This window comes from Anolis sagrei, chromosome 1, assembly GCF_037176765.1.
Source record: "Anolis sagrei isolate rAnoSag1 chromosome 1, rAnoSag1.mat, whole genome shotgun sequence".
Lineage (NCBI taxonomy): Eukaryota > Metazoa > Chordata > Lepidosauria > Squamata > Dactyloidae > Anolis > Anolis sagrei.
In genome coordinates this window covers 336,075,099-336,102,763 of record NC_090021.1, presented here as the reverse complement: position 1 = coordinate 336,102,763, position 27,665 = coordinate 336,075,099, and the positions used below count along the sequence as shown (strand labels likewise).

Below are 27,665 nucleotides of genomic sequence, written 5' to 3'. Positions count from 1 at the left end.
TGTGCCCATTAATTATATCTATTTCTTTATTTCCTGGAAATTTCCCAGAAACTGGCAGCCAGTGACTTAGGAACCCCGACTGGCCCAGGGACAGTCACTTTTGAGAGAAATGATTTCAAGTTTAGTGAACAGCACCAAGAAACCAAATGGCAAAATCAAAGTTTGCTATTTGGATTTTGAAAATACTCATATGAATGGCTGAATCCATGGATGTAGGATCTGTGGATAAAGAAGACCAATTACACGTTCTTTCCAAGCTACAGTCATCCCTGTTACAGATACAGGGGCTGTTTCAGATTGTTATCTGTACATAGACACATTATGAAAATATTGCTCAGAAATGTTTCAAATACATCATTTCTGTATATTAAGGAGGACATTCAGAAATGCTTTTGGTTTGAGGGAGCAAATGATCTACTAAAATAGGTTGCTATTTTTTTCACAGTGGGTTGTATATCTTTTCCTTCTAGATCGAAGAGGCTGCTGATATTATCCAGAAGCTGCATCTGATAGCACAAGAATTACCTTTTGACAGGTGAAGTGTGACTGACATCTATAAATTATCTTTGATTTCTGTCTCATTCCGCCGGATTTCAACTGACTTACTGGCTTTCTAGAGAACAAAAATAGTGACTGATAACCTGCAGGATTAAGGACATGATTCATTTCAAGCCGAAACCTTCATTTTCAAAGAACAGATAGCTTAGTCAAGAATCATAAGTCACCCTCGATGTTATGATGTTTTCTGAGACATGATAGGCGATTTACAGAACAGCCCTATTCCTGTTCACTCACAAGTGAACTCATACATCCAGTAGAAGGCAGAATTTCCCCAAGTTATTCACATGTAAATATTGTGTCTGACTATATCTTTATTTATTTACAGCATTTTGTTCCTTCTAGTTTCTGAGGCTTAGTGGTCAGTATACATTATAAGCTAAACATTAGTGTACATGGATTTATGGCATAAGATAATAAAAACTAGAACTATTTAAAGCAAGCACAAAACCACACTAGGAAAAATTGACAGGAGAGACACCAGAAAGGTAGAATTATCTAGAAACACATAGTGTCAGTTATCATCCAGTCCCAGTCAACAACTATGTTATTTGGTATACCTTAAATTTCCATTTAACTTTCAAAGGTAGCCTCACATACAAAACACCGCAGTAATCCAACAGAAAACTTTTAAAGCATAGATAGCTATAGCAAGACGGCTAGACCTTATCACACTAAACTTTAATAATAATAATAATAATAATAATAATAATACTTTATTTATACCCCGCCACCATCTCCTCAAGGGACTCGGAGCAGCTTATATGAGGCCAAGCCCAACAATACATCAAAAACAACAAGCAATAAATAAAACAACAAGCAATAAAATAAACAATTCAATTAATATAACTCAAAAGTAGACAATAACACACAAGAATTTAAAAACTTGAATAAATAGGTAAAGAGTGTGCATTCCACTTGAAATCCTGTTGCTGCCTCCTGCAGAATTCTGGGGCTTATAGTAACTCCAGCCAATATATATATGTGTGTGTCTAGGGAAGGGTTAACACCCCTGTGTTGTTTGTGTGTGCTCCTGTTCAGGAAATAGGGTGGGTTATAAAGAAATAATAATAATAATAATAATAATAATAATAATTTGCTCTAGTGCAGTGGTTCCCAACATTTGTTCCTCCAGGTCTAAATTGCATCAAATAGACAGCATCAGATCTAGATTCTTTGATAGGGCTATCATAGTTTTCTATGAGCAAGGAGATGGCGTTTGTGGATGCCACCTGTATCTCAAAAAACTAGAGCTGATAGGGGAAAACTGGTGCCGTTTTTGAAATCCGCAGGTCACATATACCCAGAAACATGACTAACATTTGAGGCACCAAAATGTGCATTGATCAGCATTATTATATAGGATTCACAGGGTGCAAAGACTTCATGGATCCATGGCCATAGGACAGTGGTTCTCAACCTGAGGGTTCCCAGCTGTTTTGGCCTTCAGATCTCAGAAATCCTAATAGTTGCTAAACTGGCTGGGATTTCTTGGAGTTGTAGGCCAAAATGCCTGGGGACTCACAGTTTGAGAACCACTGCTATAGGAGAATATGGTTCAGAAATTCAAAGGTTTAGCAAAGGCAAAGGGTATAGCAGCCAGAGCTGGGGCATATGGGATTCTCAAATTGCAATGGGAATAGAGCAGTGGTTCTCAATCTGTGGGTCCCCAGATGTTTTGGCCTTCAACTCCCAGAAATCCTAACAGTTGGTAAACTAGCTGGGATTTCTGTGAGTTGTAGGCCAAAACATCTGGGGACCCACAGGTTGAGAACTACTGGAATAGAGTCTTTGGGATTCAGGGCTAGATGCCATGGAAATAAATAGTTCAGAAATTCAAGGGTGGAAGAAGAGCGAAGACTTATGGGACTCAAGGGTGAGTTGTCCAAATTGCAACAGGAACATATGGGTCAAGGCTGGATTCTCAGGTTCCAATGGGAGCAAAGGTATTAGGGGTTCAGGCACTGGATTAATCAAAGATACTATGCAAACAAATGGTTCAGAAATATAAGGCTCCAGAAGCCCAGGGCTGGATTATCAAAAGTGCAAGTGGAACATATGGGCCAAGGCTAGCTTTTCAGGTTGCAATGGGAGCAAGGGATGCATTGCTGAATTAATCAATGATGCTATTGGCATCAATAATTCAATGATGGATTAATTATGCTTTTGGAGCAAGTGGAGTAGGGATGACTTTTCAAGGGTACAAGGGAAGCAAAGGCTGTGTGAAGTCAGGGGTGAGTTACTTCTCATGATTGCAGCAGGAACATACAAGATTTCTCAGATTGCAGTGGGAGGAGAGCAGGGGGATTCAAGGCTGGATTAATCAGTACTGCCAAGGAAGTAAATGATTCAGCATTTCAGGTATTCAGTGGAACAAGCAAAGGCTGTGGGAAGCCAGTAGTGGGTTCTTGAGGTTGCACCAAGAATAAATATATGGGATTGTTAGGAGTACAGCAACCTCAAAAAGCCGAAGTTGGGAAATCAAATATGCCTCTATCTATCTGTCTGTCTGTCCTGTCATTGTATAATCAGCATTGAATATTTGCTGTATATTTGTTCTGTGATCTGCTCTGAGTCCTCTTGGGGGTGAGAAGAGCGGAATATAAATACTGTAAATAAAATAAATACTTTCTGTCCCTGTGATAATTGGATTTTGGAAAAGTGGCTTGTTGTGGAAACAAGGATTGGTGATCAAGCTTCAGTGGCAACATCTTTTCCACATAATAAGTTTTCTAGGAGTGAATTTCCCTTTCTAGGGATAGATTTCTCTCACTTCCTGTTGTCTCGCCCCTATTCTTAACTGGGAGTCATTTTTAAGTTGGATGTTTGTAATTCTGGGACTTCCCGTATATTCAGGCCTAGTTTTCTTTTGCATTTAGATTTAGGATTTCTTTGCCAAATTGATTCCTGTTAAATTTTGAACGTGGAAATATTTTCACAATTAAGAGAAAATACAATTTTGCTCATAATCTTCAACCTAGAAGATTGTTTTGGGAAGTAGAATTTGCAGGTTTGAATTTGGTTGGGTATTGGCTTAGCAGTATTATTTTTCAGCACCTCGTAGGAGTTTGCCTTGTGCATCTTCTGATGATGTCTCTGTGACTGCGCTGTTAAAGGCCTCCTTTCGCAGAGCTTGAGTAGAGAGGTTAAAAAGTATGGAAATAATTGTAAAGACGAGGAACTGAAGTGATGTTTCCAAGTTCCTTGTTGAGAGTCCACAATATAAGATGCTAATCGAAAGTTGGTCTCCCAGGTCTAGCTGTTTGTTGACATGATTATATTGGTTCACTTGCTACTCACCTTGTGCATTTCCTGGGCTGGGATGCAACAATGAAGTGTAACTCAACAGGGCATGGCACATAATTATATGTTCGGAGAAGGTGTATGCACGAGGCATTATGCTCTACATTTGTGGTGGATGTTTAAAATACCTTAACCTGCACTAGCTAAAAATGTAATGCTTAAAAAGGCTCTTGGTTGGTCAAAATAGATCGTAACAATATTTTTATTGTTGTTAACAGGTTCTCTGAAGTAAAATCCAAAATAGCAAGTAAGTTCTGCTCTTTGTTATTCATATTTTGTTTAATTTACTTGAAAATGGCTGTATTACCCTTGTTTCACCAATACTAGCATTGTATTTTGTTTCATCCACCCTATGTCTTTTTCTCAGGTAAATACCACGATTTAGAGTGCCAATTGATCCAGGAGTTTACCAGCGCACAAAGAAGGGGTCAAATCTACAGGATGAGAGAAGTAGCCGCAGTCTTGCTTCACTTTAAGGTACAGAAGCCCATTCTTTGTAACTTAGCAGGGTGTAAGCCCCAGTGAACACAGTGGGCCTTACTTCTGAGGAAACATCCGTACATTTGCAACTGCGCTGGCTACAATTTGAGGCAAGGTTTTTTGACCTGTAAGCATCTGAATGATTGTGGCTTAGAATGCGGCGTTTCGGCGGCTGTGCAGCCATTGTTAATCCACCCAGATGATTTGGCTCCAGCAGGCTACTTCCTGGCTGAAAAATCAATATATTTTTCTGCTGGAAAAGTACTTTCTTTTGCCCCTGTAAATTAGACTCTCGTGCTGTTTATTGTGCGGATGGTAATTGCACTCGTGTTAGCAGGCAACAGTGAATGACCACTGTCAGGCACATCACCTTCTTATCTGTGCCATTTTAAAAGGGTCTGGGCGGTTTTATCTCCCCACCAGCCCAAACTGGTCAAAACCCTTGCCGTTCTGCCCCCTTCGGAAAAGGCCGTCCCCTAAGAGCTTGTTTTCACCCTTTATCTCACTGTGATCTCTGTTGTTGATTAAGAATAATCTATTTGAGTCAAACCACTACATGTAAGTTCAGACTGCCAGAACCCATAAAAAGGAACTATCAGTGGCTTACCTACAATTGTGGATGCCTTTTCTTGTAGACATTTTTTCAGGATTCAGAATCGAGCATTGTTCAGTGTGCTGTAAGAACACAGTTTGCCATGAAATCAAGCATTGTTCAATGTTGTTGTAAGAGCACAGTTTGCCACAAAACCGAGTATCAAACAAGCCTTTATATGTAAGGATATGTGTTAAATGCATCTGTATCTCTCTTAAGATAAATTGGGCCTTTCCTAAATGAATGTGGACAGATCCTTTGGTATCAGTTTGGCTGTGTCTGAAAAGCTGTCCAGTTTGTCAAGCTGAATAATCATATATCAATGAATAGTCCTGATGATAAATGGGATAAATAGGGAACCTATTGATCTGGTATCAAAGTTATTGAAAAGAAACAAAATTCAGATTTAAACAATACATTTGGATCAGTGGTTCCCAACCTTTTTTTGACTGAGGCGACTTTGACCAGAGACCACTTGACCAGAGACCACTCTCCAATATTGGTATCAAAAGGGTCACAAATCAGTTTTTGGTCAACTTTAGATTTGATTTGGTTATTTGGGGTACTGATTCAGAAAATTGCATTGGATAGACCACATCAGCTCTATTTTCTGATACAGAACATATGCCATCTAGTAATCGCCATCTGCTCGCCCACAGAAAACCATATTTAATAATCTAGAGGTGATGATGTGGTCTATCCAATGCAATTTTCTGAATCAGCACCCCAAATAACCCCAGGAACAGGCCTAAAATGGAAGACACCAAGGCACCCCCTCTTCCAGGTGCTACATGGTACGGCTCCACTCAGGGGGAGGAAGGAAGAGGAGAAAGGCTTGTTGTCATGCCTTTCATGGGTAGTTAGCCTCTTCCCTCCTGACATTCCCCTTGCCTTGGCACTATAAGAGGGTTTCGCGAGACCAGTCTATCCAGTGCAATTTTCTGAATCAGCACCCCAAATAACCCCAGGAACGGGCCTAAAAACGAAGACACCAAGGCACTTCCTCTTCCAGGTGCAACAGTGTTGTAAAGGTGAGGCCATTGACCACATTTTAGTTCTTGGGAACCACTGGTGGTCCATGGACCATAAGTTGAGAACCATGGTCAAAACATGACGGCCTGGAGAAGAAGGAAATAGGCCCCAAATCAGGCCAGAGATATTGGTCACAGTTTTTGTAGACAGAGTTTTCAGTTTATGTTTGCTGTCCCCTCTGGGCAAAAGCTTGGCTGTAACTTCTACAGGTGTGTTATTTGCTGTAATGTAGCAGAAGCAGAGAGATTTCCAAATGGCACAGAGCAAATTGTACTTAACTTACCGTCTATTTTCTTCTTTTGTTATCTTTGCTGATGGTACAGAGTTTCTGAGAGGCTGAGTAATAACAGCAGGAAGGATGTTCCACATCTACTGCGCTTATTAAAATATAAGATTCATTAACAATAATAGTACTGTGACCCTGAGCTGCAATATCTTTTTTCCTTTCACAGGGCTATTCCCACTGTGTCGATGTGTACATAAAACAGTGCCAAGAGGTAAAAGTTTGCATGTCACCGTTTGCGTATGAAATATCTGAAAAACAGATACTCAAAATGTTACTGTTGCAGTTATGTTTACATTTATGTGTTGAAGATATTTCCTCTATCGTCCTCCAATACAAATAAACAAATACAAATAATTCAAAGATGAAAATGTTTAAAAACATACAATTAAAATACTCTTTAGCAAACTTCTCAAAATCTAAAAACAATCCTAAAAGACAATATTAAACTACTGGTATTTTTAGACATTAAAGGCCACACAGAAGAGCTCTGTTTTGCTGCCCACTGGATACTTAAAAAAAGATGAGGCTAGCCCAATTTCCTTGAGCAGGGATTCCACAATATGGTGGCCATTTGCAACGTTTACACTTGCCTCCAACAGACAAGATTTATTTCTCCTACCTTGGACATTCCACAGATATATAAACCACATGTGCCTAGTTTCCAGCAGACCTCACAACCTGTTAGGATACATGCCATAGATATGGGCAAAACATCAGGAGAGAATGCTTCTGGAACATGGCCACACAGCCTAGAAAACTCACAGCAACCAGTGATTCTGGCCATGGAAGCCTTTGACAACACAATATGGGTCCTTATACTGAAAATGAATAATAAACTTTATTTGTATCCTGCCCTATCTCCCTTTGGGTCCTCACTTCTAACTTTTCCTGTACTCAGGGTGCCTACTTGCGAGGTGACATATTTGAAGATACAGCAATTCTCTGCCAGAATGTGAATAAGCAGGTTGGAGATATATTTAGCAGCCCAGAAACTGTCATGGCCAAACTCATCCAGAATATCTTCGAAATCAGACTTCAGGTGATTTGCAAGAAGTCATACTTTAAAAAAGAAATTTGCTTAGTCCTAAGTGTTGTTTACATTTTTTAAAAATGGATTATGGGTTTTATTTTTTTCCTTGTGTATGTATGTGTAGTCCATCCCTTTGTACTGTGCATTACCTGTACAGAAATGAGCATTTGGGGTTGAAGGATGTATTCTGTGATGCTTGTCATAAAGTTTTGGAAGCAGTGTGATGTCAGTGCCTGGAAGTTTTCCATTTTTAGAACTGGAATGGAATTAAATATATGTGAATGTATGCAAGACACATGCATTCTTAAAGGAGATTTTATGAAAAAAATGTTGGCCTTCATTTCACAGAGTTATATAAAAGACCAGCTGGAAGAACATAAGAAGTCAGATGCGGAACAGTATCTTCAAAGCCTTTATGAATTGTACACAAGGTAGGCGCTGTGTTTTAGTTCTTCAAAAATCAGATTATGGGAGTAGTAGAAACCTGTTTTTTTCATTACACTGATTCCTCAATATTTTTTACAGGTACAGACAGGCCCCCAGTTACAAACAGAATAGGTTCTGTGAGTTTGTGTTTAGAAAAATTCACCTCACTTTCTGTCCCTGTGAGAATTGGATTTTGAAAAATGTGACTTGTTCTGAAAACAAGGATTGGTGCTAAAGCTTCAGTGGAGACCCCTTTCCTCTATGAATAATGACTTTTCCAGGAGTGAATTTCCCTTCTGAGGGCTAGCTTTCTTTCATTCCTGTTGCCTCCACCCTGTTCTTAATTATGAGTTGTTTGTAAGTCAGATGTTTGTAACTTGGGGACTACCTAAACTCTTTTTCAGAATGGTGGGCTAGTGTCTGAACACAGAGTTCCTTTCATCAATTTTATCTCTCTGTATGAGTCTGCCAGGGTCCAAGATTATCAGGAGAGGCCCTTCTCGTATTCTCATCACCATTGCAAATGTGGTTGGTGGAAATACGAGAGAGGGCCTTGTCGGCTATCTCTGGATCAGCTTGGGAACCCCATTGATAGGGAGGCCAGAATGGTCCCTTCCTAGATGCTGTTCCATCGACAGTCTAAACCAGGCATGGACAAACTTTGGCCCTCCAGGTGTTTTGGACTTCAACTCCCACAGCCTAGTGGCTGTTAGGAATTGTGGGAGTTGAAGTCCAAAACACCTGGAGGGCCAAAGTTTGTCCATGCCTGGATTAAACTCTTTTTATTCCACCATGCTTATGAAACCAAAAGCTTTTAAAGAATGGCATAGGGAGTGCTGTATTGTTTTAGCAAAACCGTTTTTAGCAGCTTTTATCTTTTTTATTTTTTTGTTTTTCTTTTAAATACAACTATACCATTGGTTCGCTCCTGATACAATAAATAAATAAAAATTAAATATTTTAAATTGCTTTTTATTGTTTTAGGTGGCAATGTGAATTTACTAGTGTCAATAATTTTAATGTTCCCTTTTTATGTTCTTAATTGCATTGTTCTTTTGAATTGTGAGCCGTTTCTGTCCCAGAAGGTTTGGGAAAGGTGGGATGATGATAATGATGGTGGTGGTTTGAATTTGCCATTACTTTTGTACAGGAAGCTGATTAATGGTTCCCATGCATTACCAAATAGATCGTTTGTAATAATAGTAACAACAACAATTTTATTCTTGTATCCCGCCACCATCTCCCCGAAGGGACTTGAGGTGGCTTACACACGGCACAAGGTGCCTAAAAACAGAACATAAAATGAAAACAATTTAAAAAATGCAATTGAATAAAATATATAGGCAGATAAACAACAGCTAAGACTCAATTTAAAATGATACTAATTTCTGATGGGTTAACCTACTATGATTGTGGCCAGGCTGTAAACGATCGAACTGGGAATGAGAAAAGTGCAAAGCTGCAACACAATTGCATAGGTCAACTAGGGGCTAGGCATTTTCAAAAGCTTGTTTAAAACAGCCAGGTCTTCCGTTTCTATGGCAGAAGGACAGTTTTATTTCTCCTTTGCTAATCATAATTTATACTATTGTTGAAGGCCAGAATTACTGGGTTGTTGTAAGTTTTTTCGGGCTATATGGCCATGTTCTAGAGGCATTCTCTCCTGACGTTTCGCCTCCATCTATGGCAAGCATGACAAACAGACCTATGGCAAACAGACCTCACTACCTCTGAGGATGCTTGCCATAGATGCAGGCGAAATGTCAGGAAAGAATGCTTCTAGAACATGGCCATATAGCCCGAAAAAACTTACAATAGGTTAATTTTTCTGATAGGGCCATATCTGTTTAACCAATTCTTTATTGATAAATTACCAATACTTTTATGGGTGTTGTGGCACATGACATGAGCAATATACAATTTTTATTTACCAAATCCCTATTTTTCCTTTCAAAAACTGAAATTATTAGTATTTGTTTATTTGTTTATTTATTTACGATCTTTCTACCCTGCCTTTCTCAAATCCGAAGGTGACTCAAGGCGGCTTTACAACATAGGCCGCTATTTGATGCCATTGAAACAATGTAAAAATTACAATAAACATTTAAACAGAATTATAAAAATACATATATTAAAACCTTTAAAAACATATAAACCATTACCTTCACTATTAGTCTCGTTGTCCAAAAATATGTCTAAGCCGTTCCAGTATTCAATTTCACATAGTTCCATGTTTATCTATTGCACTAGTAGAACTCCTCTGAAGTGTACCATTTCCCCCACTGTTTGGCTTATCCAGCAAACAACCAAGAAAGACTGGGAATGAACAGTTTGAAAATATATTTCAATCATTATATGCAAGGGATGAAATTAGAATAAGTAAACTAATAGAACTGAGAGAGCTGCATTTATAATGCCATATGGATAATGTTGGAGGGTGAGTGGGGCATGTATAAATTTGGGAATAGACAAGGTAACCGGGCAATTGTAATATGTTAAATGTTGTAAAATAAGTAAACAAAGTTCAGTTTTAAATTTCTAAAGATGACGACAGTGGATCAGGTGCCTTTGCTCTGTCAAGAGGATGGGGCCCTCAGAGAATTACCATTCTTGCCCTGAGAGAAAAGGAAAATACTGATTCGCTGAGTGTTTGCAGTAGTCTGAAATCCAGCAGACTGACCTCGTTCACCTTTGTTGAGTTTTGACAATGCCTCTCTCTGAACCCACTAAGAAATGAGCGTCCTCGCAATTGCTTTCTGCCTGTCTTTTACCTCCTACAAGTTCATTGCTTCCTTCTCTCCCTTTGCCTCCTATCTGCCCCCGACAACATAAAGGACGACTAATCTGTCAAGCAAATTGATGGAGTTTAACTTGGGCACTGATAAGCAGACTTTCTTGTCTAAGCTTATCAAATCCATCTTCGCTTCCTACTTGGAGAATTACATTGAGGTGGAAATTGGTTATTTGAGAAGCAGGAGCTCCATGATTTTGCAGCGCTATTATGACTCAAAAAACCACCAGAAGAGAGCCATTGGAAGTGGAGGGTAAGTGGAGCCTCTTTCTCTCATTTTTTTTTTTAAAAAAATCCCACATGTATTCTTACCATTTTAAAAGTGCAGTATTCTCAAACCTACTCTAAGGATACATCTGTTTAAAAAAAAGTTAAACTATTAATGGATTCCTAGCACATATTGTAAGATTTCGTTGCATATTTAAGATGGGTTCTAAAAAATGAAGACATTTTGTGCACTTATTTCACATAAATAATAAATTCTTGTAGCTATAACAAGTCTCTTTAGCATTACTTCCTTAGATCTAGACACTGTTCTCCTATTGGGCTGCATCAGTAGGAGCACAGTTTCTAGATCTAAGGAAGTCCTGCTCCCCATGCTCTATTCTGCTTTGGTTAGACCACACCTGGAATATTGTGTCCAATTCTGGGCACCACAATTCAAAAGAGATATTGACAAGCTGGAATGTGTCCAGAGGAGGGTGACTAAAATGATCAAGGGTCTGGAGAACAAGCCCTATGAGGAGTGGCTAAAGGAGCTGGGCATGTTTAGCCTGAACAAGAGAAGGCTGAGAGGAGATATGATAGCCATGTATAAATATGTGAGAGGAAGCCACAGGGAGGAGGGAGCAAGCTTGTTTTCTGCTTCCCTGGAGACTAGGATGCAAAGGAACAATGGCTTCAAACTACAAGAGAGGAGATTCCATCTGAACATGAGGAAGAACTTCCTGACTGTGAGAGCCATTCGGCAGTGGAACTCTCTGCCCCGGAGTGTGGTGGAGGCTCCTTCTTTGGAAGCTTTTAAGCAGAGGCTGGATGGCCATCTGTCAGGGGTGATTTGAATGCAATATTCCTGCTTCTTGGCACAATGGGGTTGGACTGGATGACCCATGAGGTCTCTTCCAACTCTTTGATTCTATGATTCTATGATTCTTTTGAATTGTGTATTTGGTTGCCAACTCTGAATATCTCAGAGAGGAGGATTAAAAACAGAAAGCTCATGTATTACAGTATGCCTGCCATATATAGACAGTCCCCAAGTTACAAAGGTCCGACTTACAAAACGACTCATAGCTAAGAACGGGGTGAGACAACAGGAAGTAAGATAACTCTATCTCTCGAAAGGGAAATTGACACCTGAAAGCGTTATCATGGGGGAAAGGGGTCTCCACTGAAGCTTTCTCACCAATCCTTGTTTTATCAACAAGCCAAAATTTTCAAAATCCAATGATTACAGGGATAGAAAGTGAGGTGAAATCCTCTGAACAGGTGCATAGACAGCAAAGCAAACAACACAGGGCTGTTAAACCTTCCCTATGGTATCCAAAGCTAAAAGATAGATAAAGTATTACTGCAGCTATGTGTGTGTGTGTAACTGCAGCCCTACAGACCAACAGAAAATACTGGAAGGGTTTGGTGGGCATTGACCTTGAGTTTGGGAGTTGTAGTTCACCTACATCCAGAGAGCACTGTGAACTCAAACAATGATGGATCTGGACTAAACTTGGCACAAGCACTCAATACACCCACATATGAACACAGATGGAGTTTGGGGGAACTAGACCTTGACATTTGGGAGTTGTAGTCACTGGGATTCACAGTTCACCCACAATCAAAGAGCATTCTGAACCCCACCAATGACACAATCGGGGCAAACTTCCCACACAGAACTCCCATGACCAACAGAAAATACTTAAGGCCATCCAATCCAACTCCCTTCATTGGGGCAAGAAAACGTAATCAAAGTCCTCCTGACAAAGAGCCATCCAGCCATAGATATAGATAGATAGATATGATTCACACACAGAAATATAGTATCATAGATTTGAAAGGGGCCCTTAAAGAAGGACAATGATATGTTGCATGTTCCAGGGTGATCAAACCAGACACTCTACACATCAACACTGACAAAGAAACAGCAAGAAATACTGTTTACCCACAAGCATAAGGAAATTACATATATTAGAAACCAACACTTTCTCATTACTTTATTTTCCAGATCAAAAGACTGGGCCACAGCAACGGATGGCAGGGGACAGCTATATATATATTTGTATGCAAGTCAGAAGAAGTCCATTTTAAGTGTAACAGCCACACATACACACAGCTGTTACACTTAAAATGGACTTCTGACTTGCATACAAATTCAGCTTAAGAACAAACCTACCAAACCTATCTTGTTTGTAACTTGGGGACTGCATCAATAGCATATATACCTGGTGTTGTCAATGTTTGCCTTTTCTCTATGGGGTATGTGTGCCAAGTTTGGTCGAGCTCCATCAAGCTGTGTAGGAGCCTTTGTGGTACAAACAAATCAACCCACAAATATACATACGTACTTTGACTTCTATAGATAGATAGATTGATAGTTTGCTAGTGTGATTAAAAAATGATCCCTACTAATTCTCGATTTGGATGAACATCCTTGTTTGGTGCATCTCTTTCCAGCATTCAAGATCTCAAAGAGAGAATACGGCAACGGACAAACCTGCCGCTAGGCCCAAGTATTGATACCCATGGGGAAACTTTCCTGTCCCAAGATGTAGTGGTAAATCTCTTACAAGAAACTAAGCAGGCTTTTGAAAGGTGTCACAGGGTATGTATATATATGCCTGGTCTCTCACATGTTTTATCAGAAGTCAGCAGAGATGAGGAAAGGTGCAAACTGGAGGTCTCATGTGACCCCTCAATTCTCAATTAGTAACTCTGAATTAGTAACTTCCCTCTCTTCCATTTCTCACTTACCTGACAAATGGAAGAGAGGGAAGAAATATTATCCGAAACTCAATGTGACTTTTGATCATAGGGGTTTTTGTGGAGGAGTGAAAAATGGCTACTGAACTTTCACAGTTGCCCACCCCAAGAATATGTATGCCCTAAAATATCAACTATTTTAGGGTATTGTCTTGCTTCAGTGATCTTTCTTTACTCTTCTTCATTTTTAATAGTTTTTTGGTGGGCCACAATTGTGAATGGTTTCAGTAGTCATTCCTCCCATGGTATGACTATGTTCCCATCCTCTGGAACTATACAAAGGTTGCCATATCAGAGGTTAACCTTTTAAACTTTTTTTGAAGTGTGTTTTCAGAAGTTATTTATTTATTTGTGTATTTCGAACACTTTTACCCCGCGCTTCTCAACCCCTGGGAGGGACTCAGGGCGGCTTCCAATTGGCAACAGTTCGATGCCACATAATAAAATACAAAACATCAATAATTATAATAATTTAAAACATTAAAACAATATTACTTACAATCTACTGAACTATAGTAGTTGAAGGAAAACATAATACTCTTGATCCTAGAAAGTGAAAGGTAGAGATAAGGTTAAAAAGAGGGGCAAGAAATGTAATTTTGTAAGAATTTCAGGAGTTAACCTAAGTTACTGGGAAAAAATATAGTTTTTGAGCCAATAGCAGAAGAAAGGTTCTCTAAATGCTGAAAGAGTGTAAATTCCATCTATCCAAGCCAGCCTAGGGTGCATCTACATGGCAGAATAAATGCAGTTTGACACCACTTTAAGTGTCACAAGTCAGTACAGTGGGATCATGAAAGTTGCAGTTTCACAATGTCTGCTGCAGAGTGCCTAACCAATCTGCAAACCCCTGTATTCCATAGCATTGAGGCATGGCAATTAAAGCGGTGTCAAACTGCATTAATTTGACATTCTGCCTCTCCACAGTTACACTGGCTCATTTGGAAACCATGCAAAACACTCTATGGTTGGAGTTCTCCACATCTCAGTGCTAATGAACCCTTCTCTTTTCTTCAAAGCTTTCTGATCCTTCAGATTTGCCAAAGAATGCCTTCAGAATTTTCTCTTTGCTTGTGGAATTCTTATGTATTGAGCACATTGATTATGCTCTGGAAACTGGATTGGCTGGTAAGTGCAGCAATGCTGCCTTTTTAAAATATCACAGAATACAATATCACAGAATACACCAAATTTAGACACAAGACACCTATCAGGCCAACGATTGACCATCACTCATAAAACTCTGAAAAACACAGCATAAGAGACTTAAAAAGCCAACCCCCCCCCCCAAAAAATTACATTACAACGCATGCATAAAACCATACACACACACACACAGAACACAGACTGGGCAACAGCAACACATGGCAGGGGGTGGCTACTATTTAATAAAGAGCCTTAATTCATTCTGAAATATTTTTTCTTACTCTCTTATCTAATTGACAAAGGTTACTTGGCATTCCTACTGCTTTGAGGGCAGTGCTAAAGTTACTTAGGACTGCTAATGCTTTTGAGATGGATTGTTTTCCCAGCCTTTCAGATATTTTTTTATCTGTGTCCCTTACTTGCTTCTAGGTATTCCTTCTTCAGATGCCAAGAATGCAAATCTTTATTTCTTGGATGTTGTGAACCAAGCTAATACAATTTTCCATCTTTTTGACAAGCAGTTCAATGACCATCTGATGCCACTGGTTAGGTAAGCAATTCTTGGAAAATTCAGTTCTTCACAAAGTGTTTGCTTCTGGGAATAAAAAAATGGAATTGGGCAAATTATTAGAACATAAAACTTCCAGTGGCTATATGAGTTGTGATAATTACAGTCATCCCTGTTGCAGGATATGGATTTGTATATTAAGTTTTGACAAGGATCATCTCCTGTATGGGTGTGTGTTGAGGAAGAATACCAGGACACTTAAACAATTAAGTGTGAGCCACTCCCTGATTAGAGTATATCAGAAGTTTGCCTTGATGTATTGAGAGAAGGAATAAAGGGGGGGGGGGGGGGGGATAATGATCAGATGATCAGAGACTACACTACAAAAATTGCTGACTATTTACCAAGAAAGAAGCAGATAATGCATGAATTTAATGCATTGGATTTTGTAAGTTATGTTGCTGAAATGGACTAAGTATATTTCCAAGGCTGGTTTTTTTTTTTTTTTTTTTGTAAAGCTGCATATTTTACTACTCAAGAATAAAATTTATTTTTCCTTCTACTCTGTATGATTTAACTTAAGGGCTGGAGCTGGGAAGACTGCTGGGTAGCTTCCGTATAGACTAATAAACCGCTACAATCCCTTCCACATTTGGGGTTTTGATTTTTTCAGATTTGCTTATACATGGATTTGATTAAAAATGCTCTCTAGGAATCTCTAGGTCCTCCAATGCTGTTCTGTGTTCATTTTCCAGTGGAGAAATCTGATTATAAGTTGCGAAAGAGGATACTGAGTTAGATCAGCAGGGCATTTCTTGTACTTTCATGGATATGCAAAGCATTGAATGCATACCATTAGGTTCCTCTCAAGGAGAAAGGCGATATATAAATTAAAATAACAAATAAATAAATAAATAAAAGTTGATTATACCTTATCTAGAATTCCTAAATCTGCAATGCTACAAAACTTGAAATTGTCCTCTTGGGTGTCTGAGATTGGGATTTTCTGATGGCTCAGTGACCACGAACCTGGTTTCAAGCACAAAATGAGTAAAAGTATTGAGTATACAATTATCTCAAGGCTAAGGTAATAAGGTATATATGAATCATAAATGAATTTCATGTTTAGACATGGCTCCCATCTCCAAGATATCTCATTAGGAAGTATATGTTGTAGCTCAGCAGTCACAGCAGCCAGGGGTTGATAGGTTCACTGATGAATTCGATTCAGAAGGGATTGTGAGCTTTCCTGGGATTCAAAGTGATACAGGCCAAGGGAATGAAAATGTTTCACATAGTGATGCAGACCAAGAGAATGCAGTTGCCTTAGACAGTGCTGATGAGTTCCAAGGACAGTCAGTCACAGGAGTCAGAAGCAACATTCTTAGATAAGGGGTCGAGTGAAGATGAATTAATAGAAAGTTCTCATGAGAAAACACTTGTCAGTACGGGGCTGAGCAAGGATCTTCCTTTGCAGATTAGGGCAGAGAGCCAGCTCCGTAGATCAACACGTTTACATGGAAACAGATAGAAAAGGTTCATGGGAAACACCATGACTTCATGTCTGTTTATTAACAGCCAATTGTTTACCCTGAATTCAGTTCAGGCAACGTTGGTGTTCAAGAAAGAACCTAGGCCTGAGTTTTTTGTGTCATATCAAGCCCTGTTCTTGGATTTAAGTATTTTTGAAGTTTCTATATTCTTGTTTCATTATTCTTGCGCAGTTTTCTGGGAGATCTGTTAATTATGAATTTATGCTGCATTTGTAGCTTTTTGCTATTCCTGGACTGTGTGATCTTTGGACTTTCATGAGACATTTAAGTTCCTGTATGGATATCACTTGCTATTGAACCTGCTTTGGATTATTCCTCTTCTTTCTTTATTACTGCTCTTTTTCATATATTTTTGTGTGTTTTTACAATAAATTATTTGCTTGTATTTGGACTCTTGTGTGGTGTGGTCATAGGTGGCTTCAGGCATGGGGTTCAACAGTATATGCAAATAGAGGTATTCCAAAGTCTGCCCCCCCCCCAAAAAAAATCCCCATACAAACCCACTTCTGGTCCCAGGCATTTTGGATAAAGAATGCACAACCTGTAAATAAATAAGTAAATAATAATAATAATAATAATAATAATCTGTATTTATACCCCGCTACCATCTCCCCAAGGGATTTGGTGCAGCTTACATAAGGCCGAGCCCACAATACATCAGTAATGCAAACAATAACAACAGTAATATAAGCAATAATATAAAACTCATAACAAAGAATAAGCAATAGGCATTAACAGTAACACACCAACATTTAAAAACCTATGGCTGGGCCAAATGTAATAATTAAAAATTTAAAAAATAATGCTGAGCATGAGCAGGTGAAATATAACTAGGATAGAGTTTTCGGAGAGGGATGGGGCGTGCAAACAATCCTAGATCATTAATAAAGTGCATATAAGGACATATTGCTGGAAGATTCCTTGAATTGATTTTTTAACTGTGATTTTAAAAATGACATTTTATAGATATGGGTGATTTTAATGTGCGTTTCAGTCTATGATTTATGCAGTTTTATTTTGTTTGCTTGAAGTAGTTTTATGTTTTTACTTGTGTGTTGCATTTTACCTTGAACCTTGAGCAAATAAGAAATAAAATGCATTATGTTGATGATGATGATGTCTTAATATCTCACAGCTCTTCCCCTAAGCTCTCTGAATGCCTTCAGAAAAAAAAGGATATTACAGAACAAATGGAGGTCAAACTGGACATGGGCATCGACAGGCAAGTGAAAATTTGCTGCTCTATTTCTGCTTTTCCATCCACTTTATTAATTGGTCTGGCAAAAAAAATGACCAAAAAATTGCATATGCATTTTTTTGGTTTTGTGAGCGAATTATAAAGTGTTTATTCTTTCTGATATAAAAGAATCTTTGATTCTCTCCAGTGGTCCGCCATTTCTGGAAGGCCACTTCAGCCCAAGTTAGCTGTTGCTTTGATGAGGAGGGAGGCCATTGGCTGGGGCTCCGCGGTGTGCAGAAATGCTCTCTTTTAAAACAGCCACCTGCTATTTTAACTTTGAAGGACGCTGAATTGCATGATTGGGCAGATGAAGCACATCTTGGCGGCAGAACAAAAGAAGACCGATTTCAAACCAGAAGATGAGAACAATGTTCTGATTCAGTACACTAATGTGAGTAACTATATATAGATTAGTCAATGACAAGTGGCACAGCAAGTAATTGGACTGCCGCTGGCACTTTTCCTTGCGGGCTGCCGAATCTGCTTTGTGTATATGTTTTATCGTGCGTCTGCCTCACTTAATAGTCAAGTTTTCTTTCAGTCTTATAGGAATTCAGACGCATTTCGCTGTGTGGTTTTAGCTGAGGAGAACACTAAGCATATTCAGTGATTTGTGGCCTGTTGAGGGACAGAGGCATTTTTTTTGCAAAAAATGGGTCACCGTTTCGGGTGCAAAAATTTGGCTTTTCTGCAGTAAAGTGCAGCCTCATATTTTGTAATCATTGCTATCATTTCCGTACTATTCAGTAGTCATGGGCCTGGTAACATTTTCAGCTGTTTAATTCGTGTTTTCATACTGTTTGTTTCATTCAGATGGCACAAAACGGTACACCCACCCACCCCCCTCCTGGTACGGAAATATCAGTGAAACAAAAGTTAAGTGGGAATGGTAACCATTTGGTTGCCTGATTTTTGGCACTCAGCTGCAGGTCCAGGCAGGCGCGGGTCCTTAGGGCCTGCAAGCCACACACACACTCTTTTCAAGGAGTGTGTGTGTGTGGCTTGCAGGCCCAAAGCGCCCATGCCTGCAGCTGAGCACCAAGTAAGAGAGTGTATGTGCAGCTTGCAGGCCCAAAGCGGCTATGCTTGCCAGGGCCTGCAGCTGAGTGCTGAGTAAGAAAGTGAGTGCGTGGCTTGCAGGCTCAAAGCGCCAATGCCAGGGCTTGCAGTTGAGTGCCGAGTAAGAAAGTGCCTGCATGGCTTGCAAGCTCAAAGCGCCTGTTCCTGCCAGGGCCTGCAGCTGAGTGCTGAGTAAGAAAGTGCGTGTGTGGCTTGCAGGCTCAAAGCGCCCATGCCTGCCAGGGCCTGCAACTGAGCAGGCATAGAGAGTGTGTGTGCGGCTTGCAGGCCCAAAGCACCCATGCTTGCCAGGGCCTGCAGCTGAGTGCTGAGTAAGAAAGTGCGTGTGTGGCTTGCAGGCTCAAAGCGCCAATGCCAGGGCTTGCAGTTGAGTGCCGAGTAAGAAAGTACATGTGTGGCTTACAGTCTCAAAGTGCCCGTGCCTGCCAGGGCCTGCAGCTAAGTGCAGAGTAAGAAAGTGTGTGCGTGGCTTGTAGGCTCAAAGCGCCAATGCCAGGGCTTGCAGTTGAGTGCCGAGTAAGAAAGTACATGCGTGGCTTGCAGGCTCAAAGCGCCTGCGCCTTCCAGGGCCTGCAGCTGAGTGCTGAGTAAGAAAGCGCGTGCGTGGCTTGCAGGCTCAAAGCGCCAATGCCAGGGCTTGCAGTTGAGTGCCGAGTAAGAAAGTACATGCGTGGCTTGCCGACTCAAAGCGCCCGTGCCTGCCAGGGCCTGCAGCTGAGTGCAGAGTAAGAAAGTGCGTGTGTGGCTTGCAGGCTGAAAGCGCCTGTGCCTGCCAGGGCCTGCAGCTGAGTGCTTAGAAAGTGCGTGCGTGGCTTGTAGGCTCAAAGCGCCAATGCCAGGGTTTGCAGTTGAGTGCCGAGTAAGAAAGTACATGCGTGGCTTGCAGGCTCAAAGCACCCGTGCCTGTCAGGGCCTGCAGCTGAGTGCAGAGTAAGAAAGTATGTGCGTGGCTTGCAGGCTCAAAGCGCCTGCGCCTGCCAGGGCCTGCAGCTGAGTGCCTAGTAAGAAAGCGCGTGCGTGGCTTACAGGCTCAAAGCGCCAATGCCAGGGCTTGCAGTTGAGTGCCGAGTAAGAAAGTACATGCGTGGCTTGCCGGCTTAAAGCGCCCGTGCCTGCCAGGGCCTGCAGCTGAGTGCAGAGTAAGAAAGTGTGTGTGTGGCTTGCAGGCTCAAAGCGCCTGCGCCTGCCAGGGCCTGCAGCTGAGTGCAGAGTAAGAAAGTGCGTGTGTGGCTTGCAGGCTCAAAGCGCCCATGCTTGCCAGGGCCTGCAGCTGAGTGCTGAGTAAGAAAGTGCATGCGTGGCTTGTAGGCTCAAAGCGCCAATGCCAGGGTTTGCAGTTGAGTGCTGAGTAAGAAAGTACATGCGTGACTTGCAGGCTCAAAGCACCCATGCCTGCCAGGGCCTGCACCTGAGTGCTGAGTAAGAAAGTATGTGCGTGGCTTGCAGGTTCAAAGCGCCTGTGCCTGCCAGGGCCTGCAGTCGAGCGCTAAGTGCCTCTTAGTTGGCGCTCAGCTTCAGATGCTGGCAGGCATGGGTGCTTTGGACCTGCAAGTCACACACATACTGTCTTGGAAAGAGTGTGTGTGTGTGGTGTGCAGGCCCAGAAAGCACCTAGGCCTGCCAGTGCCAAAAATTAAGGGGAAGGGGAGCATGGGAAGCCCGGCCATTGCCGCTAATGGGACAAAAATATTCATTTTTTCAGACCTAGGATGAAAAAGCTGATTTGGAAAGACATCTGTTTTCGGGAGAGGTGCATGAAAACGGGGCCTTACGAATAAAACAAGCAGAAATGCATAGTGATTCTATATAAATGCACAAGACTACTATTCAATAACTCCTAGTGTTCTACTAAACAAAGGGCAGAGCATTTATATTTCCAATCTCAAAAATGATGGAGCATGTTTTTTGATTCTGCTCTTAATGTGATTTATTAATCTATAGATTTGTTACTTTTTTCAGCAATGTAAGTTTGTAAAAATAGTGATTTCCAATATGTCACTTATGTCACTTAATACACCTACTGAAAATAACTCCCAGCTACAAGCAATAATCATAAATTAAGCAAGTTAAAATGGACTTCTCTGCTCCCACATTAAAGCTGTGCGATGGCTACCTTCTCTTGCCATCTTGCTAACTTCTTATCTTAGACAATTTCTTTATTCTACCTTGCTATCTCAATATTTTCCTTAATCTTCAAAACCTGCAAGCATGTTTAGATTTGCTTTTTTTCTTTAGAAATGTTACAAATGTTTCTCATTCTTTAAACAAGTTGGTTGACTTCTCCTTTATCAAACAAGACAACTTGTCTGCTTCTGCCAGCTCTAGAAGTTTTATAATCCAATTTCCTTTTGAAGGCAATTCTTTATTTTTCCGTTGTTGTGCCTTTAATGTTCCTTGGTCTTTGTGGTTGTCATTAACTCAGCCACAATATGTGAGGGTAGTGACATTCTATACAACCTCAAATATGAAGCATATAGTAAAACATTATATTACTAAGGGCTGTATTTCAGAAGCAGTATTTTTACCTGCATTTATGTGATTTTTTAATTTGCATTCAAAGGTCTCCCTTGTGCATTATGCAGAATAAATACAGTATAGTTCTGGGGTTCTGAATTGATTTTAAAGCAGCTGAAGTGTTTGGATAATTGTAGTATATGTCATTTCTTTGTGTAGTGAGCAGGAAGGGAGGACACAAAATAATAATGCAAAATAATACTGGCTCCCAAGTGAAGCCTGAAGTCTTAAACAGAATTATTGAGTGTTATAGTCCCTTTGGAACCAGCAGGCTTTACACCTGGGTAAAAATGTAGTGTATTGAGATACCAAGATAATTTAGAGACATAAACGTTTTAAGGTCGTTTCTGTACCCATGTCTCCTCCTGTATATGACTGCAATCCTTTGGACTACATAGAAGAGTGGTTCTCAACCTGGGGTCCCCAGGTGTTTTTGGCCTTCAACTCCCAGAAATCCTAACAGCTGGTGAACTGGCTGGGATTTCTGGGAGTTGTAGGCCAACAACATCTGGGGACCCCAGGTTGAGAACCACTGACATAGAATGTGTTATATATTGTGGGAGAATCCGGGAAGCGGGGTGAGCTCCTGTCTGTCAGCTCCAGCTTCTCATGCAGAGACAGGAGAGAAGCCTCCGGGCATCCTCTGGGCAACGTCCTTGCAGACGGCCAATTCTCTCACACCAGAAGCGACTTGCAGTTTCTCAATTTGCTCCTGATGCGAAAAAAATAGAAATATCTGGCTAATTATGTACGATGCATGCAAATACAGGAGCCCCCGGTGGCGCAGTGGGTTAAAGCACTGAGCTGCTGAGCTTGTTGATCGAAAGGTCGCAGGTTCGATTCCGGGGAGCGGCGTGAGCTTCTGCTGTCAGCCCTAGCTTCTGCCAACCTAGCAGTTCGAAGACATGCAAATGTGAGTAGATCAATAGGTACCGCTCCGGCGGGAAGGCAACGGCGCTCCATGCAGTCATGCCGGCCACATGACCTCGGAGGTGTCTACGGACAACGCTGGCTCTTCAGCTTAGAAATGGAGATGAGCACCACACCCCAGAGTCAGACATGACTGGACTTAATGTCAGGGGACTACCTTTACCTTTACTATGCAAATACAAGTATTCCAAAATCTGTTTCTCAAGTTGCTCCTAACACACACACAAAAAAATGTGGGATATCAGTTAAGTTGGTTGTATTTTTCTTGTGCAAATTCGTTGTCAGATCACAAAAATATTTTTCTACTTCAGAGATAGTTTATTGAGAGCTAATAAAAGCTCAATAATTAAATTATATGAGTTTTGTAATCGACAGAATAAGCTGATTTTCCTTTCTAGTACAAGTTGAGCATCATTTGTCTGGACCTTTCTTTCAAGCACAAAATTATGTAAAATAGTGTGTATGAAATTATGGTACTTCTTGCCTATGTCTAGGAGGTGTAAATGAAACATAAACAGATTTCATAGATATACTTGGGTTTCAACTCAAAGATGGAGCCCCTGCTGGCGCAGTGGGTTAAATCCTTGTGCTGTCAGGACTGCTGACGAATCCAGGGAGAGTGCGGATGAGCTCCCTCTGTCAGCTCCAGCTACTCATGAGAGACATGAGAGAAGACTCTCATAAGGATGATAAAACACCAAACATCTGGGCGTCCCCTGGACAACATCCTTGCAGACAGCCAATTCTCTCACACCATTTTCTCACACCAGAAGCGACTTGCAGTTTCTCAAGTTGCTCCTGACACGAAAAAAAAAAATATCTGACTAATTATGTACGATGCATGCAAATGCAAGTATTTCAAAATCTGAAAAAAAAAATCCAAAACACAGAACACTCAACCTGTAACGTAATCTAAAATTATAATAATGGTCTCCTCTGGTAACTGCAAAAAGAAGAGGGCCCTAAGTTTTGATTCAATATGCAAGTATGTGGATATGAATTAATCCAACAGAAGGCAATGGCTTACCAGTTGGGCCGTTTTCAGTGGCCCACAATTTCCCTTTTTAGCTTCCAGTGGCTTTCAAGCTCTGTACCCACTCATTGTTATTGTTATCGTGATCATGTTTATTAAAATGTTATTTTATGACTGTTTTTTTTTATGATGTTGTTGTTTGTTGTTTATGCTTTGATTTTATTGCTGTAATATGTTGTCTGGGCTTGGCCCCATGTAAGCCGCTCCGAGTCCCCACTGGGGAGATGGTGGCGGGGTATAAATAAAGATTATTATTATTATTATTATTATTATTATTATTATTATTATTATTACCTTCCCCATTTTCCCTTCAGGCTTGTGCCAAAGTCTGTGCCTACGTCCGAAAGCAAGTGGAAAAGATCCGGAATTCCATGGACGGCAAGAACGTGGACAGTGTGTTGATGGAGTTTGGGGTCCGTTTCCATCGGCTCATCTATGAGCATCTTCAGCAATATTCATACAGCTGCATGGGAGGGATGCTGGCCATCTGCGATGTGGCTGAATACAGGAAGTGTGCCAAAGAGTTCAAGGCAAGTGGCAGCTGTACCTAAACCAGGGACAATACGGGACATAGTCCTTGGCTGTGTTTTTAACCGCAGGCCTTTTTGTAAAATGTGAGTAAGGAAATTACCTACTGCATAAACAGACATAGACAAATATCACCCTCCAGGTGTTTTGGATTTCAACTCTAACCATTCCTAACAGCTGGAGTTGAAGTCCAAAACATCTGGAGGACTGAAGTTTGCCCATGCCTGGCATATACTAATATGTAAGTCAAGACTAGGTTTGGGGACAAAATTATGAATTTTGATATGACCCCATGGATAGGTCAAGGAAAGGGGAAAGCACTAGACCAGGGGTCCTCAAACTTTTTAAACAGAGGGCCAGGTCACAGCCCCTTGAACTGTTGGAGGGCTGAATTATAATTTGAAAAAAAAGAATGATTGTGTGGGTTCGTAGGCGGGTCCCAAACCATTTAGGGCTTTGTAGGTTATTTTTGAGTTAATCTCAAGTGTGTGAGAAGCGCCGTGTGATAATTTACAATCACCTTTTCCTCTTTGCCACAGATCGCGTTGGTGCTGCAGCTCTTTGACACACTCCATTCTCTCTGCAACCTCCTTGTCGTAGCTCCGGATAACTTGAAACAGGTCTGCTCAGGAGAGCAGCTGGCCATTCTGGACAAGAACATCCTCCATTCCTTTGTACAGCTCCGCCTGGACTACCGATCCACTCGTCTGGGCCGCCACTTCAGCTGAGACAGTTCCCAGAAGCAAGAACCATGCTTTTGCTGGGACTCAACTTATTACATGTCACGGTCATGGCTACTTATTGAGAGGGAAATGAAATGGAGGTGAGGAGTACTCAGAAACTGAGTTTGTCCTCTTTTTTAAAAACTGCCTTGTGACATAAACAGTCTGCAGAGACTGAGCAAAATGGCTTCCAGTTGCTGGTTTGTGACAACACACCACAAGGTGGCAAATAATACGCTGAAACTGTGTTTTGAATGGAAAAGACATGAAATACCCAGCACTTATCCAAATGGAAAGACTTGGACATCTTTGTGGAAACAAAATGGATTCTTGTACTACCATATTTTCACCTTTATGCCACACACTAACACTGTACAGTTAAGGAGGTGTGGGTTCAGGGCAACAACACTCTCTCAATGATATTCCTTTAATGGCTTTGCGCAGTTTCAAAATGCAATCCACCACATGTAAAAAAAAATGCTTGGGATCTGTTGTGAATGAGGTTGCAATATATTGGGGGAGGTTAATATTCTTGGCCCAGCCACATCTGGAGAGCTGTACTTGGTTGTTGAAACAAACAAGTCTCTTCCCAAAAGCCTCTGTTCACTTTAAATAATTGGGGTTCTCTCGTCTTATATCTTATTTGGGATATTGAAGGTTTTGTTGCCTTATGCTTCTCAATCTGTATTTACCTGGAGCTTCTTATGCTCCTTCTACACTACCCTATAATGCAGTTTCAAACTGCTCAGTGTAGACTTAGATAATGCAGTTTATGAGTCTACATCAGGCATGGGCAAACTTGGGCCCTCCAGGTGTTTTGGACTCCAACTCCCACAATTCCTAACAGCCGGTAGGCTGTTAGGAATTGTGGGAGTTGGAGTCCAAAGCACCTGGAGGGCCCAAGTTTGCCCATGCCTGGTCTACACTGTCCATATAATGCAGTTTCAAACTGGGTTATATGGCACTGTGGATGGGGACTTAGTGTTTCCTTTTTTTTTTGGTCAAAGCTGTTTAAAGTATTGCCCAGCAGATAGTTCATTTGCTTGGAAAAGTCTCTCATCCTTTGGGATTTAAGGGAATGTCTATGACAGGGAATGAATATGTGGCTTTATTTCTTTCCTGGTGCATTTTGCTTCCTTTCCCCCCCTCCGTTTGCCATTCCTTGCAGCCTCCTTTTTCCTTGCATTTTTTCCCCCTCTGTGTGTTCTTACCTGACAAATAGATGGTGATGAGGCTTGGTGTCCTGTAAGCATGCGGAGCAGGCGATAACAGGCACGGTTTCTCCATTTTGTGTGTGTCTCTGGCAGAGTCCCTGTGCCTTTGACAGCTGCATCACAGGCAGAAATTCAACGGCCAAGCCTTTTCCAGACACGGAGGCGCAGCGGTGGGGCTGGGGGAAGCATCACAATACCCATTTAGTGCTTGATATATGAGCATTAAAAGAGATGTGACATTAAGAAGTGAGCTGCAGCAGACGGCAGAGTGGGGCTCCTGCTCCTGAAGTTGGTAACACTGCCTTTTTATTTAAAAAAAAAAGCAAAACAAAACACTGTCTTGTTTGATGTCTGAAGGCTTTGGAGGTCAGAGCAAGAGTGTTTCTGGGCAGAAAGTATTTCGTTGGCTTTGTATTGCACTCGGTTCAAGACAGAAGTCTGTTCTGTTTTTAAAAGGCCTGAAACTGGGCAAAGTTTGTGTTTCTTGGTCACTGTGTTATTGTAATAGGAGCTGCCCCAGGCTTTCTCGAGAGTTCTCAAAAGGGAATTGAACTTGCACTCCTTTTCAGATTGTGGGTCAGGGTAACATCTGTATAGTATCTCCTTTCATTTTTAAAATGGTTCAATGGCATTAAACTAATAAACCTGACTATGTTTTCATTCTTTCCTGTAAGACCAAGAAGTATTGTAACGTTTATTAAGACGTATTGTCGAAGTCTTGCATGGCTGGAATCACTGGGTTGTTGTAGGTTTTTTCGGGCTATATGGGCATGTTCTAGAGGCATTCTCTCCTGACGTTTCGCCTGCATCTATGGCAAGCATCCTCAGACATAGTGAGGACCTCACTACCTCTGGGGATGCTTGCCATAAATGCAGGCGAAATGTCAGGAGAGAATAATATATTTATTTATTTATTTATTTATTTATTTGTCGTGTCAGAGCAACCAGTCCATTACATTACATTTCTAACAGAACAAAGCAAACAAACAGACAAATACAAAACTTGTGAGTTTGGTAGTTGGTTAAATGTCCTTTGACCAGTATCTGACCACTTGGGAGTGCTTCCGGTGTTGCTGCAAGAAGGTCCTCCATTGTGCATGTAGCAGGGCTCAGGTTGCATTGCAGCAGGTGGTCAGTGGTTTGCTCTTCTCCACACTCGCATGTCGAGGATTCCACTTTGTGGCCCCATTTCTGAAGGTTGGCTCTGCATCTCGTGGTGCCAGAGCGCAGTCTGTTCAGTGCTTTCCAGGTCGCCCAGTCCTCTGTGTGCCCAGGAGGGAGTCTCTCATTTGGTATCAGCCATTGGTTGAGGTTCTGGGTTTGAGCCTGCCACTTTTGGACTCTCGCTTGCTGAGGTATTCCAGCGAGTGTCTCTGTAGATCTTAGAAAACCATTTCTAGATTTAAGTCGTTGACGTGCTGGCTGATACCCAAACAGGGGATGAGCTGGAGATGTCTCTGCCTTAGTCCTTTCACTATTGGCTGCTACTTCCCAGCGGATGTCAGGTGGTGCAATACCGGCTAAGCAGTGTAATTTCTCCAGTGGTGTAGGGCGCAGACACCCCGTGATAATGCGGCATGTCTCATTAAGGGCCACATCCACTTTTTTAGTGTGGTGAGATGTGTTCCACACTGGGCATGCGTACTCAGCAGCAGAGTAGCACAGCGCAAGGGCAGATGTCTTCACTGTGTCTGGTTGTGATCCCCAGGTTGTGCCAGTCAGCTTT

General features: G+C 41.2%; 1 protein-coding gene across 1 annotated transcript in view; it reads left to right on the top strand.

Annotated features, from left to right (window-relative positions):
- Positions 1-26,588, top strand: part of EXOC5 (exocyst complex component 5) — a 43,905-nt gene extending 17,317 nt beyond the window's left edge. The window contains exons 5-18 of the mRNA XM_060753674.2: positions 471-535; positions 4,080-4,108; positions 4,229-4,338; positions 6,418-6,462; positions 7,150-7,290; positions 7,630-7,712; positions 10,542-10,751; positions 13,166-13,313; positions 14,491-14,599; positions 15,047-15,167; positions 17,814-17,900; positions 18,201-18,309; positions 23,790-24,005; positions 24,543-26,588. Coding sequence (XP_060609657.2) covers positions 471-535; positions 4,080-4,108; positions 4,229-4,338; positions 6,418-6,462; positions 7,150-7,290; positions 7,630-7,712; positions 10,542-10,751; positions 13,166-13,313; positions 14,491-14,599; positions 15,047-15,167; positions 17,814-17,900; positions 18,201-18,309; positions 23,790-24,005; positions 24,543-24,731 — 1,662 coding nt within the window. The 3' untranslated portion in view covers positions 24,732-26,588. The remainder of the gene's footprint in view (positions 1-470; positions 536-4,079; positions 4,109-4,228; positions 4,339-6,417; positions 6,463-7,149; positions 7,291-7,629; positions 7,713-10,541; positions 10,752-13,165; positions 13,314-14,490; positions 14,600-15,046; positions 15,168-17,813; positions 17,901-18,200; positions 18,310-23,789; positions 24,006-24,542) is intronic.
- The last annotated feature ends 1,077 nt before the right edge of the window (positions 26,589-27,665 follow it).